An 18,054-nucleotide genomic window follows, 5' to 3' on the forward strand; every position below is an offset into this window, starting at 1 on the left:
GCCTTGCTCTTCCTTGTTTACTATCATACTACAGCTTGACAAGCAAACCCTGAGCTCAGGAGATGGGTAGCCCTTGAAACTTCCTAAAGCTAACCTATCGGCCTGGAGAGAATTCTGTGGCTCCCTTCTTGAGCCATAATAACTAAGCAGATAGTCTTGCCAACCATCTCACACTCCCTTAAGCTCTGGAAGAAGTATAAATGTAAGTATAAACTCACAAGCAAAACCTTCCTGACAACCCCCTTTTTTGATAATTTGGGCTGCCCCCCAGGCCTGAAAAAATAGACGTTTTCAAACTGGGGTGAAGCTAAAATAACTAGTCTATTAAATATTAGCTATGATTTGAAAATGAAACAATTTGATCACTTGGTATGGGAAAGAGATCTCCCTTGAGGAAGTAATATGCTGAAATCAGTATACTGTTGAAATGAATATATTATTGAAATGGACTGGGGGGGATCGTCTCTGGAGAAGGATTGACGGCAATGTACTGTTTCCATTTTGTCTGTTATGTTTTCAGTATCCATTTTGTGTGTAAGAGTGAGTGTGTGTTTTGAATAAGAGGTTTGCTCACAGTAGATTTACGACTGTCTGTAGTTTACGCCCACATTCCTAGAGTAAGGTGGTACCTGGTTCCTATACAGAACTGTTTGAATCTAGTTTTAACCAGGTTTTAATTATCTGTAAGATGATTGGTTTAAGAATTAAAGAGTGGTTAGTATATTCTGCCTGGTAACCTATTTTGAACAAAGGAATCAGAAATACTGTATAAAAAAAAGGCTGTTTGGACACTTCGTGGCAGATAGTCTTATGGACTTTTGGGAGGTGTATAATCATGCTCTGTGCTTTATTCTGCATTAAACTACTCATTATCAACGAACCCTTGTTTTTGAGTTTGCAAACGTTGACACCCTTCTAAGGAAATATTATGGTTCCTCCGAAACAGGGCATTTTACTTTAAGACAAACCCCACTAACACATTGAGGACATCTGTTTAGAGGCAGAGGCCCAGCAAAAACTAACCTCTAGATTGTACAGTGATTTTTCCTTCCCTGACATAAATTCCCAAGTCAAACTTCAATTAATTGGACATTGGGAACGTGACCTGGGAGAAGAACTGGAAGCAGAGGACTGGGATGGTATTTTTGATGCTATAGCCAGATGTTCAATATCCACAACAGTAAAGAAAAGACGTATAAAGTAATGACCTGTTCAAAACCTGTCAAGGGCAGAGAACAAACTGATTTTCCACATACCCACAGCAACAAGATGCGAGATAGCCAGGATATGGAAGCAGAATAAAATCTCGACCATAAATAGCTTAAGGAGCAAACTGTCAAATGGAAAACATTACAGACTACCTGAATGATCCTGGTCACAATTTCCAGAAGGTCTGGTAGCCCTGGCTCGCCTACGCAGCTAACCCTCATGTTAACTTGAACTCTGCCCTCCTATAATGTACCCAAGCCCTTGCACTGGGCTCATCCCGGAGCCAGAGAGACAGGGGAAAAAAAAGAGTGGGGGGAGGGGCAAGAGGGGGAGACACAGTAAGGTCCATGGTATTTGCCCACAAGCTGTCTGGTTAAATACTATGTGAATGTGACATTCGTGACGGGATGAAAACTGTATAATTAAAGCATGCATCCTCTTTCCTGTGATAAGGCACCCTATCCCATGCCTATTTTATTTTGTGCCCCTTCCCCAATACTTGCTGAAAATATTCAATAAAAGCATAGTTGGGGGGAAAAAAACCAAACTGGCACCGTAAGAATCTTTGTGCCCAAACAGGTATTAATAGAGAGCTATAGAATAGGTTCAAGTGTTACAAAAAGGGCATAGCCGTGAAACGAAAACCCAGGGGGGAGGGCGCTACCTTATGGCCGGTACAATGAGCACGAGTTGGCAGACATTTTGTTCTAGTAAATTCAGCCCATGAACCCCCACCCCTCCCCCCAGGTTCCCATCTTGTAATTATAAAGGTGGGTTCAAAAATGAGTAAGCGGGGATTGCAGCTGTACATATTAAAGTGTAGTATTACATATCACAGTGCAGTGTAGGACCTGCATTAATTTGGTTATACCTTGGCGTTGGCATGCAGGCTTATGACGCTTTGGCCAAAGGGTTAATTAAATAACCAAGTATTTATTATAATTATTGAAGTATTTTACTTTATACTTTTTACCATATATGTTTTGTCAATGGGATGTAGCATTGGGCACCCCTGTCTCATATTAAAAGGTAGAAGTTCATTACATCTGTGATGAGATGCTGGTGGCTAGTGCTTTTCATATTGACAGGATCAAAGAGTGTGACAGCAAAAAAAGAAAAACATTACACGTGGATACAACTGGTTGTACTCACTAAAAAATGAATAAAAAAAACATACACAACATGTGATAATTGTTGATGTCCTTTGTGCGCTGACACAAATGAATGGAAAATGGCTGCGCAATCCACCCATCAATTCCTCTGTTGTCCTATTATGCATGACCTATAACCCTTCTGTGTAATTGTTTTTGTGATCATTATCGCCATTACATCAACATTTCAAAAGGCACAGTTATGTCTGCTAAGACCATTTATAATGCCACATTTTTAAATCAAAACCATTTAACTTTGTTGTCTCAGAAAAAAAAGTAAGCACGAGATGTGATGCGTTTTCATAGACTACCCTTTGTAAAGTCATTTTTAAATGAGCATACAGAGATTACACACACTGTCTACCCAGTCCCATTTCCTATTTCTCATTTCTTCAATGCAAATCTACAAGTTTCAAAACCTTAGGACTTCTTAATCCACCTACATTTCATACAAATAGTTTTTGCCGCATTTCTCTGCCTCCCCTTTGACAGTGCCTATTTTTATGTTGTAAGTGCATAAATATATAATACAATAATGTTTTTAGCTGTGTTTAGTATAATAAAGTTTAGAAATGTAGAGTTAAAGCAGCAAAACGTGAAATATTATGTTTTTTTTAAATCAGTTCTGTAGTATTAGATAGTAATTACTGTAAAACAATTTTTTAGCATTATTATTATTATTCAACTGTTTTAAAGCATCCTTTGAATTATTTAGCACGTTCTAACCCAGCGGTGCGCAAAATCGGGGTGGCACAATATTGTTTAGGGGGGTGCAGGCAGCGGCAAGAGCAGAGAAAAAAGCAGTCTCTAGCAGCAATTTCTCTTTCGGCCATTAGGTGGCGCTGTGCTACACAGCTCCTGCAGCACCTCCTTGTTGTATTGTATGTCTTTACTTATATAGCGCCATTAATGTACATAGCGCTACACAGTAGTAATACATGTGGTAATCAAATAAATAACAGATAATATAAATAACAGATCATGGAATAAGTGCTTTAGACATAAAAGTTACATTAAGGAAGAGGAGTCCCTGCCCCGAGGAGCTTACAGTCTAGTTGGTAGGTAGGGAGAACGTACAGAGACAGTAGGAGGGAGTTCTGGTAAGTGCGTCTGCAGGGGGCCAAGCTTTATGTATCATGTGTTAAGAATATCCACAGTGCTATTCATATGCTTCTTTAACCAAGTGTGTCTTAAGGTGGGTCTTAAAGGTGGATAGAGAGGGTGCTAGTCGGGTACTGAGGGGAAGGGCATTCCAGAGGTGTGGGGCAGTCAGTGAAAAAGGTTTAAGGCGGGAGAGGGCTTTAGATACAAAGGGGGTAGAAAGAAGACATCCTTGAGAAGAACGCAAGAGTCTGGATGGTGCATAACGAGAAATTAGGGCTGAGATGTAAGGAGGGGCAGAAGAGTGTAAAGCTTTAAAAGTGAGGAGGAGAATTGAGTGCGAGATGCGGGATTTGATCGGAAGCCAGGAGAGAGATTTCATGAGGGGAGATGCTGAGACAGATCTAGGAAAGAGTAGAGTGATTCTGGCAGCAGCGTTTAGGATAGATTGCAGGGGAGACAGGTGAGAGACAGGAAGGCCGGACAGCAGGAGATTACAGTAATCAAGACGGGAGAGATTGAGGGCCTGAGTCAGAGTTTTAGCAGTCGAGTAACAGAGGAAAGGGCGTATCTTTGTGATATTGCGGAGGAAAAAGCGACAGGTTTTAGAAATGTTTTGAATGTGAGGGGCGAATGTGAGAGAGGAGTCGAGTGTGACCCCTAGGCAGCGTGCTTGGGCTACTGGGTGAATGATCGTAGTTCCAACAGTAATGTGGAAGGAGGTAGTAAGGCCAGGTTTTGGAGGAAGTATGAGGAGCTCTGTTTTAGCCATGTTGAGTTTAAGGCGGCGGAGGGCCATCCAGGATGATATAGCAGAGAGACATTCAGAAACTTTGGTTTGTACAGCAGGTGTAAGGTCGGGTGTTGAAAAGTATATTTGTGTGTCGTCAGCATAGAGGTGATAATTAAACCCAAAAGATGTTATTAGGTCACCTAGAGAGTGAGAGTGTGTACAGAGAAAAGAGAAGACGTCCCAGGAGGAGGAGGTGTTAGCAGTAGAGACACTAAAAGTACGATGGGAGAGGCAAAAGAAGATCCAGGATAGAGCTTTGTTCCGAATACCAAGAGTATGGAGAATGTGAAGGAGTTCCATCAGCGTGGCGAGTGTGACATGGGAAGGGGGGTGAGTGTGTAAGAATGTGACATGGGGAGGGGGTGAGAGTGTGACATGGGGAGGGGGGTGCGAGTGAGTGTGACATGGGGAGGGGGGTGAGTGTGACATGGGGAGGGGGGTGAGTGTGAGATTGGGACATGGGGAGGGGGGTGAGTGTGACATGGGGAGGGGGGTGAGTGTGAGATTGGGACATGGGGAGGGGGTTGAGTGTATGACATGGGGAGGAGGTGTGACTGTGTGAAAGTGTGACATGGGGAGAGTGAGTGTGAGTGTATGAGAGTGTGACATGGCGAGGGGGGTGAGAGTGAGAGTGTGTGACATGGGGAGGGTAGGTGAACGTGTGAAAGTGTGACATGGGGAAGGAGGTGAGAGTGTGACATGGGGAGAGAGAGTGTGAAATGGGGCGGGGGGTGAGAGTGTGACATGGGGAGGGAGGTGAGAGTGTGACATGGGGAGGAGGGATGGGAATGTGGGGGCTGAGACTGTGTGTGGGGTGGGGTGAGTTTGACATGGGGAGGGGGGAGTGTGAGATGGGGAGGGGGTTGAGAGTGTGAGAGTGTGCGGGGGGGTGTGAGAGTGTGACATGGGGAGGGGTGTGAGTGTGACATAAGGAGGTGGGCTGAGTGATATGAGGAGGGGGGTGAGTGCAAGTGGGAGTGTGACAGTGTGACATGGGGAGGGGGGATGAAAGAGCTACATGGGGAGGGGGTGAAAGAGAGACATGGGGATGAGAGAGACACTGGAGGGAAGGAGAGAGACACTGGAGGGAAGGAGAGAGACACTGGAGGGAAGGAGAGAGACACAGGCAGGAGGGAGAGACACTGGCGGGAGGGAGAGACACTGGCGGGAGGGAGGGAGACACTGGCGGGAGGGAGGGAGACACTGGCGGGAGGGAGGGAGAAGCACTGGCGGGAGGGAGGAAGACACTGGCGGGAGGGAGGGAGAGGCACTGGCGGGAGAGAGAGACACTGGCGGAAGGGAGACACTGGCAGGAGGGATAGAGAGACCCTGGCTGGAGGGAGAAAGAGACCCTGGCGGGAGGGAGAAAGAGACCCTGGCGGGAGGGAGAGAGACACACTGGCGGAAGGGAGGCACAATGGCTCGAGGGAGAGAGACACAATGGCTGGAGGGAGAGAGACACAATGGCTGGAGGGAGAGTGCGAGAGAGACACTGGGGGGAGGGAGAGACAATGGCTGGAGGGAGAGACAATGGCTGGAGGGAGAGTGAGAGACACTGGGAGGAGGGAGAGAGTGAGACACACTGGGGGAGGGAAGGACACTGGTGGAAGGAAGAGACACACAATGGCTGGAGGGAGTGTGTGAGAGACACTAGGGGGAGGGAGAAAGAGAGAGAGACACACTGGGGGAAGGGAAAGAGAGTGGGGGGAGGGGGAGACACTGAGGGGAGGGATAGAGACAATGGAGGGGGAGTGAGAAATACTGGGAGAGGGAGAGACCGGGAGAGGAGTGTGAGACTGTGGAAGAGGGGAGAGAGGTCCTGAGAGGTCCTAATGCGGCGAAAGAGAGAGATTAATAATACAGCATAAATGGGGATGCTATTAGACAAATATCATAATAATTATTTGTAAGTGATGTAATTTGTGTTATAAATACTTTTTTTGTAGACGCGTGGCGGGGGCGTTACAAAGCTGGTTCGCCCTCATTGGCTGAACCAGCTCACGTGCGCTGACGTCATGTGATTTTGATTACATCAGGCAGGGGGGGCCCAAGAAATTTCATGGATGAAAAGGGGGGCTCGGCATAAAAAGTTTGCTCACCCCTGTCCTAGCCCACCCCCCAAGCAGTGCACAATCTTTGCAACTCTTTCCTGTTTTGGACAATGTATTGTCAATATTCCCAGCAGTTTGTAAACTGTAACAATCAGGATTTTTTTACAGATTCATAACAGGAGCACCAAATTATTTGCTTTACATATACAAATAAGAAAGAAAAGAAAAAAAGGGGAGTGGGGGGAGTAGCATTGCTGCTTTAAAGGATTGTAACTCAACCCTGCTTGGCTATATCATAAAAATACATATTTTAAACCTATTCTGGAATCATATGATATTTTCTCATTTCATAATTTTAAGACAAGGTTTAGTGTTTATAAACACTTCAATTTGTGTTCTGTTCTGTCATTTAGTGATAAGAAAAAGGGGATACATTTTATTATAATGAAAAACATGTCATTCAATTATATTGTATAAAAGTGCAATTTCTGGGGTCACTGCTTCGCACTATTCCAAATTGATGCCAGCCATTTCAGTATCTGAATGAAAAACTGAAAGCTGTGCAATACTGAAGAGCACTCCTAAAGGGTGTGATAATCTGAGGTGTGCCCACTCATGTCTTTAAAATTGTGGTAACTTCACGATTTTAAATCTTCGAGCCCATGACTAACGTTGTAGAAGCTCACAAAATCAGACTTCGGCCATTAAAAGCTGCAAGTTTGATCAAGAACTCAAGTATGAGTGAAGAGCCATAAGAATTGCAGTAAACCTTCAACTTCAGCCAAAAAAAAAAAAAAAAGTTCTCACGTAATGAACAAATACCCGGTACTTACTGTAATTACACAGGTTCTTTTTCTTGTGGCATGTGTTTACCTACATGCATGAACAGTAAACACAGCAAAAATGGATAAAGCTGGAAAATGAGTGTCTAGTTGTATTTTAGCCCTCTAGGTCAGCGGTGCGCAAACTGGGGGGCGCGACCCCCCAGGGGGTGCGCGAGACTGCCGGCAGGGGGGGGGGGCACGGGGTTTAAAGAGGCCCCGCGCGCTTCCCGAAGGCACTTAAATTAAGTGCCGGGGGAGCTGCAGGGCCTCTGTAAACCTTTACTTACCTAGGCTCCGGCGGCTTCCTTCGTCGCCATGGCAACGCGGCGTCATTCATGTGACGTCACGTTGCTATGGCAACATAACGTCATGACTCCGGAGCGCAGGTATGTGGGGGTTAAGGGGGGGTGGGGGAGTGAGGGGACCGCTGGCAGGGGGGCGCAGGTAAAAAAGTTTGCGCCCCCCTGCTCTAGGTCTTCCCTGCTGTTGTAAGCAGCCAAAGATAATTTTTCTAGCACTGTGAAAACAGCGAAGAACATTAGAAGAAAAGTGATCAGTCTGTCACATTTTTTACCAAAGCAAACAGCTATGTCATTGGAAGGTATCTCAATTCTGCATTGGTTTTCATTTCAAAAGGCATATGCCGCACTCCTGCTTTAAATGTTGGCACAATGAAAGGCAGCTGAAACCGCATAACTAAGGCAGAAATGCAGCAATAACTATTTTTATGTACCACTAAGCAGTTTCCACTTGATAGAATTATTACACTGACAATATTAACAGTAGAGGCAGGGTTGCCACCTCTCCGGGTTTGACCCGAAGACTCCGGGTTTGACCCAAAGACTCCGGGTTTCGGGCACTTACCTCCGGGCTACGGGTTTAGCCGGTCAATCTCCGGGTGGTGGCAGGGTGCGGCGGCATCTCCGGTATTCTCCTGCAACTCCCCCTCCAACTGCAGTGAACATGACTATGTGGTGTTGCCATGACAACGTGACGCTGTGTCGTCGCCATGACAATGTGATGCAGCGTCCCGTTGTCATGGCAACGCGGCATCAACAGCCATGTTCACTGCAGCTAGAGGGAGAGTTGAAGAAGGATGCTGGAAGACGCCGCCACGCCACACCAAGTAAGGGAATTTAAAAAAAAAATGTTCTCTGCGTTGGCCTTCAGTAGAAGGTGGCAAACCCGAGTAGAGGAGAAGGTTTGAAAGGAATTCTCTTTCCCTTGCATTCCTGCAGAGGATTGGAATCATACATACACAAAGCATAGCAACGAGTTAACTCAGATCAGCACTGAACACATCAATATCCCACTAGTGACTTGGGAAACAACACATTTACTAACACCAAAGAAAGAATATTAGCAACTTAGCCCTCACAGCTTGTTATACATTAAATGTTAGCTTCTAAACGGACGTGTGAACAAAAGATGTGACCCATAATTGTACATGTGCTTGTAAATCCTCTACAGCATTGCAAATAAACCTTTTCACATTAGCTTTAATGATATACAGCAAACGTAAAATGTACTGAAAACTGCAATAAGTTGCTTTATATCTTACCTTTACATCTCGGTGAATTATGTTGTTGTCATGACAGTATCGTAGTGCTTCCAAAATCTGGCGCATGTAATGACTGCAAACAAACAAACAAAAACAAGTCAAGTATGTAAAGATATACAACGTTTTGAGCTAGCCATGTGCCCCCCACTGTAAACGATAAACAAATATATATTTTTGTTAAATTTAACAGACTTTATGGTGTTTATTATTTTTGTTGACTAATAAAGCATCACAAAATAATACTACACCCAAGATGCACGCTTCCCTTACTTGTCCATAAGTAGGGAAAAGACCAAGAACTCCAGACAAAATATATAATTTCATCAAAATCCTTGAACCCCCAGTGGAATCCATGAAAAGCTATAAAACAGTGGTTCCCAAACTTTTTCGGTTCAAAGCTCCCCAAGGCGATCAGGATTTTTCCGCGGCGCTCAAAGTAAAAACAAAGGTGTATATACATACCTAACAGTTGCAGTGCGCAGTTGGTGTCTCTCTCACTCTCTCTTTCTCTCTCTCTCTCAGACCTCACTCTCTCTTTCTCTCTCAGACCTCACTCTCTCTTTCTCTCTCAGACCTCACTCTCTCTTTCTCTCTCAGACCTCACTCTCTCTTTCTCTCTCAGACCTCACTCTCTCTTTCTCTCTCAGACCTCACTCTCTCTTTCTCTCTCAGACCTCACTCTCTCTTTCTCTCTCAGACCTCACTCTCTCTTTCTCTCTCAGACCTCTTTCTCTCTCAGACCTCTCTCTCTCTGACCTCTCTCTCTCTGACCTCTCTCTCTCTGACCTCTCTCTCTCTGACCTCTCTCTCTCTGACCTCTCTCTCTCTGACCTCTCTCTCTCTGACCTCTCTCTCTCTGACCTCTCTCTCTCTGACCTCTCTCTCTCTGACCTCTCTCTCTCTGACCTCTCTCTCTCTGACCTCTCTCTCTCAGACCTCTCTCTCTCTCTCTCTCAGACCTCTCTCTCTCTCTCAGACCTCTCTCTCTCTCTCAGACCTCTCTCTCTCTCTCAGACCTCTCTCTCTCTCTCAGACCTCTCTCTCTCTCAGACCTCTCTCTCTCTCAGACCTCTCTCTCTCTCTCTCTGACCTCTCTCTCTCTCTCTGACCTCTCTCTCTCTCTCAGACCTCTCTCTCTCTCTCTCAGACCTCTCTCTCTCTCTCTCAGACCTCTCTCTCTCTCTCAGACCTCTCTCTCTCTCTCTCAGACCTCTCTCTCTCTCTCTCAGACCTCTCTCTCTCTCTCTCAGACCTCTCTCTCTCTCTCTCAGACCTCTCTCTCTCTCTCTCAGACCTCTCTCTCTCTCTCTCAGACCTCTCTCTCTCTCTCTCAGACCTCTCTCTCTCTCTCTCAGACCTCTCTCTCTCTCTCTCAGACCTCTCTCTCTCTCTCTCAGACCTCTCTCTCTCTCTCTCAGACCTCTCTCTCTCAGACCTCTCTCTCAGACCTCTCTCTCAGACCTCTCTCTCAGACCTCTCTCTCTCAGACCTCTCTCTCTCAGACCTCTCTCAGACCTCTCTCTCTCTCAGACCTCTCTCTCTCAGACCTCTCTCTCTCAGACCTCTCTCTCTCAGACCTCTCTCTCTCTCTCAGACCTATCTCTCTCTCTCAGACCTCTCTCTCTCTCTCAGACCTCTCTCTCTCTCTCAGACCTCTCTCTCTCTCAGACCTCTCTCTCTCTCAGACCTCTCTCTCTCTCAGACCTCTCTCTCTCTCAGACCTCTCTCTCTCTCTCTCTCTCAGACCTCTCTCTCTCTCTCTCAGACCTCTCTCTCTCTCTCAGACCTCTCTCTCTCTCTCAGACCTCTCTCTCTCTCTCAGACCTCTCTCTCTCTCTCAGACCTCTCTCTCTCTCTCAGACCTCTCTCTCTCTCTCTCAGACCTCTCTCTCAGACCTCTCTCTCTCAGACCTCTCTCTCTCTCTCAGACCTCTCTCTCTCTCTCAGACCTCTCTCTCTCTCTCAGACCTCTCTCTCTCTCAGACCTCTCTCTCTCTCAGACCTCTCTCTCTCTCAGACCTCTCTCTCTCTCAGACCTCTCTCTCTCTCTCAGACCTCTCTCTCTCTCTCAGACCTCTCTCTCTCTCTCTCAGACCTCTCTCTCTCTCTCTCTCAGACCTCTCTCTCTCTCAGACCTCTCTCTCTCTCAGACCTCTCTCTCTCTCTCTCTCTCAGACCTCTCTCTCTCTCTCAGACCTCTCTCTCTCTCTCAGACCTCTCTCTCTCTCTCAGACCTCTCTCTCTCTCTCAGACCTCTCTCTCCCTCTCTCTCTCAGACCTCTCTCTCTCTCTCAGACCTCTCTCTCTCTCTCAGACCTCTCTCTCAGACCTCTCTCTCTCTCAGACCTCTCTCTCTCTCTCAGACCTCTCTCTCTCTCTCTCTCTCTCAGACCTCTCTCTCTCTCTCTCTCTCTCTCAGACCTCTCTCTCTCTCTCTCTCTCTCTCAGACCTCTCTCTCTCTCTCTCTCAGACCTCTCTCTCTCTCTCTCTCTCAGACCTCTCTCTCTCTCTCTCTCTCTCAGACCTCTCTCTCTCTCTCTCTCTCTCTCTCAGACCTCTCTCTCTCTCTCAGACCTCTCTCTCTCTCTCTCTCTCAGACCTCTCTCTCTCTCTCTCTCAGACCTCTCTCTCTCTCTCTCAGACCTCTCTCTCTCTCTCTCAGACCTCTCTCTCTCTCTCTCTCAGACCTCTCTCTCTCTCTCTCAGATCTCTCTCAGACCTCTCTCTCTCTCTCTCTCTCAGACCTCTCTCTCTCTCAGACCTCTCTCTCTCTCAGACCTCTCTCTCTCTCAGACCTCTCTCTCTCTCAGACCTCTCTCTCTCTCAGACCTCTCTCTCTCAGACCTCTCTCTCTCAGACCTCTTTCTCACTCTCTCAGACAGACACTCTCACTCTCTCAGACAGACACTCTCACTCTCTCAGACAGACACTCTCACTCTCTCAGACAGACACTCTCACTCTCTCAGACACTCTCACTCTCTCAGACAGACACTCTCACTCTCTCAGACAGACACTCTCACTCTCTCAGACAGACACTCTCACTCTCTCAGACAGACACTCTCACTCTCTCAGACAGACACTCTACCTCTCTCAGACAGACACTCTACCTCTCTCAGACAGACACTCTACCTCTCTCAGACAGACACTCTACCTCTCTCAGACAGACACTCTACCTCTCTCAGACAGACACTCTACCTCTCTCAGACAGACACTCTACCTCTCTCAGACAGACACTCTACCTCTCTCAGACAGACACTACCTGTCTCAGACAGACAGATAATATAGAAAGTAAACAGTGTACACTTTCATGAGCAGGGCCCTCATTACCTTTTGTATCTCTCTGTGCTTGTTTGTTCTTATTTGGTTTGTCTTTCAGTTTATGTAATTTATGTAAACGGAATATGTTGGCGCTTTATAAAAAAAAATGAATGATAACGAATGACTATTTTATATATAGGCAAAAAGGCAGACACTCTATCTTGCCAACAATGAAAATGTATAATTTCGAAGTTTCTCAAGAAGCACAGAAACATGGTGAAAAAGAACCTTTTAAACCAACAAACACCGTGAAAAAATGAAGCAAAAAATATGTAAATATTACGATGACTTCTTACAGACAGTACAAAAACACCTTACAGTGGCTACAGTATCTCTCTCTCCCCTCCTCTCAGTGCCAGAGATATAGAGAGATTAGTTGGACCCCTGCACTTCTGGAGTTATGCAGATTCATTGCCAAATCTGTACACAGTGCTTCAGTAGACTCCAAAAAAACAAAATACAGTAAGCAGCTGGGACCCCAATCGATTAAGTAATAGGTGGCTTAGACATAGTTCAGGGCAAAGGAGCAGCACGTGCAGTTTAGCAACCAAGTCCAAAATCACCAGAAGATCCACTAGGATTTTACCTCATGTACTGTCGCGGCCGAGTTTATTCGAGCATTTGCCCGGTCTCGGCCGCGACAGTAACCTGGCGCGCGCCGGGATGTCCCGGGCTTGCGCCGAAGCCTCGGAGGAGAGGCCCGCCGATCGGGGCTTCCCCCTTTCCTCTCCGGGTCCGCCGGGTCCCCCGGACCCCCTGCTGCCATCCCCCACATCGCGGGACACCAGGGCTCCCTCGGGGAGCCCTGGACACGCGTGCAGGGGGCGCAGGCACCCGATGACGCGTGACCGCGCATCGGTAACGCGCGGCACGCCGAGGGGATGCCACTAGCAAGCCGGGAAATCTCCCGGCTTGCGGAACTGGCCGCACTCTAATAAAGTGTGCCGCCAGTGTATGCTCAAAGAAAGAGACAGATATTCACTCGGCGCTCCTGTTAAAGCGTGCAAGCAGTCTACTCTATAGTTGTCAATGCTTCGTGTAATGGAATATAGTGAATGAATAATACCCAATAAATAAAGAAATAAAACCTTCAATACAGACACTGGTGTATTGCAGCTCAACCCTCGCTGGACATTCCTTGGTGGTCCTCCGTTATTGCAGTAGTAAAAAAATCAGGGAGCGCAGAAAACCGGTGAAAGCATGAAAAATAAAAAAACAAAAGAAACACAAATAGTGCCACCCTGTCTGTGAAATAATAATCAAAAATACAGCTTCCAGTGGGTATGCACTCACACAGGTGCAGACATAGGATAAGTCCCACAAGTGGTCTGTTGATAGCTGGCTTCAAATTAAATAGATGCTAGAAAATAAATATATAGACCAGAACAAATACAAAACTAAACAAAGATGGTGATAATAGTGCTGGTATACCGAAATACACAATAGAACATAGTAGTAGGCATTAAAAGTAGGCAATGGCAACTTAGAGGGAAGCCCAATGCAATGGCATTGTACGAGTTGGAGTGGTGTCCGGTGGTTGAGGATGATAAACCGACGGCTGTTGAGCTCCAGCAGGGAAGTCAGTGCGCTGACGTCGATCCTCGGGCACCTCAGCTCCAAATCAATCAGTGTCCGGACCTATTATTGATAGGTTTGGAGCGGAAGTGCCCGAGGATCAACGTCATCGCATGCGGACGCCGATCACGTGAAGAGGAGAGCCCGGAAGTGAGAGTTCCAGCCTAACATCGCAGAGAGCCGTCAGCGCACCAGCTTCCCTGCAGGAGCTCAACAGCCGTAGGTTTATCACCCTCAACCAACGGACACCAACTCTATCGTACAATGCCCTTGTATGGGGCTTCCCTCTAAGTTGCCATTGATTACTTTTAATGCCTACTACTGTGTACTATTAAGAAGAAATAGGAGTATGAAACTCCCTAGTGGCGCCACTTAAGCCGAATCCAGTAATAAAATCACAATTCTTTCTTATAATACTTGTCAGGGACGTCCCATGTGTGGAATTTAACCCCTTGTTGTCTCACAGTATAAAACAGTGTAGAAGTCTCCCCAATAGCCTCTGACCCGAGGAATATCTTGCATGGGGTTAAACTTATGAATAAACAAACTCACTGTTTGAGAGGAAGGGCTCCTGGACGTCAGCGTGCTCCGACCGGGATAAACATGGATAGAAGGTGAGAGAAGAACTCAGGCGGTGCATCTGCTCCCGAGTAGAAAAGTTGCAGACCGGGGCTTTTTACTGGTAAATAGCTTTATTGGCACATAACAGCCAAAAAAAACAACTCTTACGCGTTTCGTGCGTCTCTTTGATAAAGCGCGGAGTGACACGCGAAACGCGTAAGATGTATTTTTGATTATTATTTCACAGACAGGGTTGCACCATTTGTTTTTTATTTTTCATGCTTTCACCGGTTTTCTGTGCTCTCTGATTTGTCTACTAATGCCCAAAGATGGGCTTATTCTTGAAAGACTGATTCAGTGCATCATCATACAGTATATGCCAATGTTTATGTAGTGTTATTTTTAATTTTTTTTTAAATTAAAGCCCATTGAGATATAGCTATACTCAGTGGTTGACAAATCACCAAAAAATCTACTCGCCACACAAAAAAAATCTACTTGCCACCTAGTACCAAACGTGTTCTGCTTGGGCCAATATTTACTCGCCCGGGGGTTAAATCCACTCGCCCGGGGCGAGCAACTGTATAGGTTTGTCGAACACTGGCTATACTGATGAACAATAATATTGTGATCAGAATTTGTCCCTTTAGTGGTAGTAGACCATGTTAATACTGTAGGTGTCCCATATCCATGTTGAATGCTTTCTTGATGCGGTTATCAATCTCAAGATGTCCGCAACCCCTCTGGATAAATCTTTCCAACGTGTCTCTAAGTTATTGCAACTTGGTGTCGGGGTCACTGGCGATCCTTGGTATCCGCACCTTTCTTCAGGGGCAGTGGGTGGAAGCTGCAGGCGTGCAAAAGAGTATTTCTATCAAATCAAGTTTTGTATAGAGAGGTTGAAACAGGTCATGTTTATACATACATCAAGGTAGTGAATCGTGCTACCATTGTATGTCATGGCACACATGCTAGGAAAAAGTAGTATGTTGAGGGTTTCCCAGAATGTTTCTAACCTGTCCCTAGTGCCTGTCTAAATGTTACATATAGTTACATAGTAGATGAGGTTGAAAAAAGTCATACAGTACGTCCATCAAGCTCAACCTTTGCTAAATTTAGACAACAGATACTTTATACTATATCTATACTTACTTATTGATCCAGAGGAAGGCAAACAAAAAACCCCAGAGTCATATCATCCAATGATATCTCATAAGGGGGAAAATAAATTCCTTCCTGACTCCAAGAATTGGCAATCGGATTAATCCCTGGATCAACATCCTTCCCGTGTATACTTATTTGGTATATCCCTGTATACCTTTCTTTTCTATTGTATCTGCAATCACAGTCTCCATGGGTAATGAATTCCACATTTTAACTGCCCTTATTGTAAAGAACCCCTTCCTTTGTTGCTGGTGAAATCTCCTTTCCTCCAACCTAAAGGGATGCCCCCGAGTCCGTTGTACTGCCCGTGGGATGAATAGTTCTTTTGAAAGCTCCTTGTATTGTCCCTGAATATATTTGTATATAGTTATCATATCCCCTCTTAGACGCCTCTTTTCTAATGTAAATAAATCTAATTTAGCTAGCCTCTCCTCATAAGTTAGAATGTCCATCCCCTTTATTAATTTGGTGGCTCTTCTCTGCAGTCTCTAGTTCCATAATGTCTTTTCTAAGGACTGGTGTCCAAAATTGTACTCCATATTCAAGGTGTGGTCTTACCAATGCTTTGGAAAGGGGCATAATTATGTTTACTTCCCTTCCTTCAATTGCCCATTTAATGCAAGATAAGATCTTGTTTGCCTTTGCAGCTACTGCATGACTTTGGGCACTATTGCTAAGCCTGCTGTTTACAAGCACTCCTACTGTAAATCCTTATCCATCAAAGATTCCCCCAATTTATCCCCATTTAATTTCTAAGTTGCCTGTTTATTTTTGCATCCCAAATGCATAACCTTACATTTATCTATATTAAACCTCATCTGCCATTTACCTGCCCACGTTTCCAGTCTCTCCAAGTCTTTCTTAAGAGAAATTACATCCTGCTCTGATTCTACTACCTTACACAATTTAGTATCATCAGCAAAGACTTTGCTCTCGATGCCAACCTCAAGGTCATTAATAAACAAGTTAAAAAGCAGGGGTCCCAGTACCGATCCCTGAGGTACTCCACTCACGACTTTAGCCCAACCTGAAGAAGTTCAATTTATGACAACCCTCTGTTGTCTGTCCTTTAACCAGTTTTCAATCCAGGTGCATATACAGTATTATTACTGAGTCCAATTTGCTTTATTTTGTACACCAATCTTGTGTGAAACCGTATCAAAAGCCTTTGAAAAATGTAAGTAGACCACATCAACTGCATTACCCTGGTCTAAATTCCTACTTACCCCTCAAAGAAACAAATAAGGTTAGTTTGGCATGATCCATCCTTCATAAATCCATGCTGACTATTACTAATAATTTTGTTTTCCATTAAGTATTATCCCGTATTAAACCTTCAAGTAGTTTCCCCACTATTGAAGTCAGGCTTACAGGTCTGTAATTCCCCGGTTGTGATCTAGCTCCCTTTTTAAATATAGGCACCACATCTGCTTTACGCCAATTTTGTGGTACTGAGCCTGTGGAAATGGAGTCCTTGAATATTAAATATAATGGTTTGGCTATTACCATTACATTTTCATCATTCCCTTCATCACTTATAATAGGTTTTAGATCCGGTTTAACATATAAACATACTACACCTCCCCTTCTATTTGTTCGATCCTTCCAGAAAAGGGAATAACCCTCTAAATTAACTGTCCAGTCATGAGTTTCATTCCACCATGTTTCAGTAATGCCTATGATATCATACTGCTCCACTGTAGCTATTAATTCAAGCTCCCCCATTGTATCCGTGAGGCTTCTTGCATTAGCGAGCATGCATTGAAGTTTTTTTTCAGCCTGTACTATTATCTTATCTGCTCCTTCCTTTCTGTGCCCACTTGGTTTAGTCTTTAGAAGTTTTCTAATATTATCTGTATTTAGTGTCTCACTGCTTGTCAAACTCGCACTTGCCCACATTCTACATCCATAACCCCTTGTATCCTCCTCTATTCTATTTAGTTTATCTGATTCATTCCCCACCGCCCCCATCCTAGTTTAAAATTTCCAACCTTTTTAGCATTCTCCTCCTAGCACAGAAGATCCCTCTTCATTGAGGTGCAATCCGTCCCTAGAATATAGATGGCACCTCTCAGAAAAGGAGTCCCAGTGCTCTAGAAACCCAAAACCCTCCTTCCTGCACCACTTTCTAAGCCATGTATTAACCTCTCAATCTCTGACTGTCTCCCTGCGGTAGTGCATGGCACTGGTAGTATTTCAGAAAATACTACCTTGGAGTTCCTTGCCTTAAGCTTTTGGCCTAGATCCCTGAAATCATTTTTTAGGACCCTCCATCTTTCTCTAACTTTGTCATTGGTGCCAACGTGTACCAAGACCGCCGGATCAATCCCAACACCCCCCCCCCCAACCATCTGACTACCCGATCTGCAATGTGCCGAACCCGAACACCCGGGAGACAACAAACTGTTCGTTTCATGCGGTCATGGCAACAGATTGCCCTATCTACCTTCCTAATAATGGAGTCCTCTACCACCACAATCTTTCTTTGTATCTGAGCATCCTGAGTCCCCACTGTGCTGGAGGAACTATTCCCCTGGCTGCTAGAGGAATTAGTCTCCACCAGCCTTGCCATTTCTGCCCTGACACTCCCAATATCTTCACTCGTGGCAAATCTATTGGGATGTGTCAGGTCAGAAACTACTGTACCTGCCTCTCCCTATTGCCCATGCGTCCCCTTATAACTGTTACCCAGCTACCTACCTGCTCCTCACTAACAGCAACCAAGCTACCTACCTGCTCCTCACT

At 45.3% G+C, this 18,054-nt stretch overlaps 1 protein-coding gene across 12 annotated transcripts in view; it reads right to left on the reverse strand.

The window, feature by feature from the left end:
- CASK (calcium/calmodulin dependent serine protein kinase) overlaps positions 1 to 18,054 on the reverse strand; it is a 569,868-nt gene that overhangs the window by 339,737 nt on the left and 212,077 nt on the right. For all 12 annotated transcript variants that reach the window (XM_075589720.1, XM_075589721.1, XM_075589718.1 and 9 more), the window contains one exon: positions 8,691 to 8,763. In XM_075589720.1, coding sequence (XP_075445835.1) covers positions 8,691 to 8,763 — 73 coding nt within the window. The remainder of the gene's footprint in view (positions 1 to 8,690; positions 8,764 to 18,054) is intronic.

This window comes from Ascaphus truei, chromosome 3 (assembly GCF_040206685.1).
Source record: "Ascaphus truei isolate aAscTru1 chromosome 3, aAscTru1.hap1, whole genome shotgun sequence".
Classification (NCBI taxonomy): Eukaryota; Metazoa; Chordata; class Amphibia; order Anura; family Ascaphidae; genus Ascaphus; species Ascaphus truei.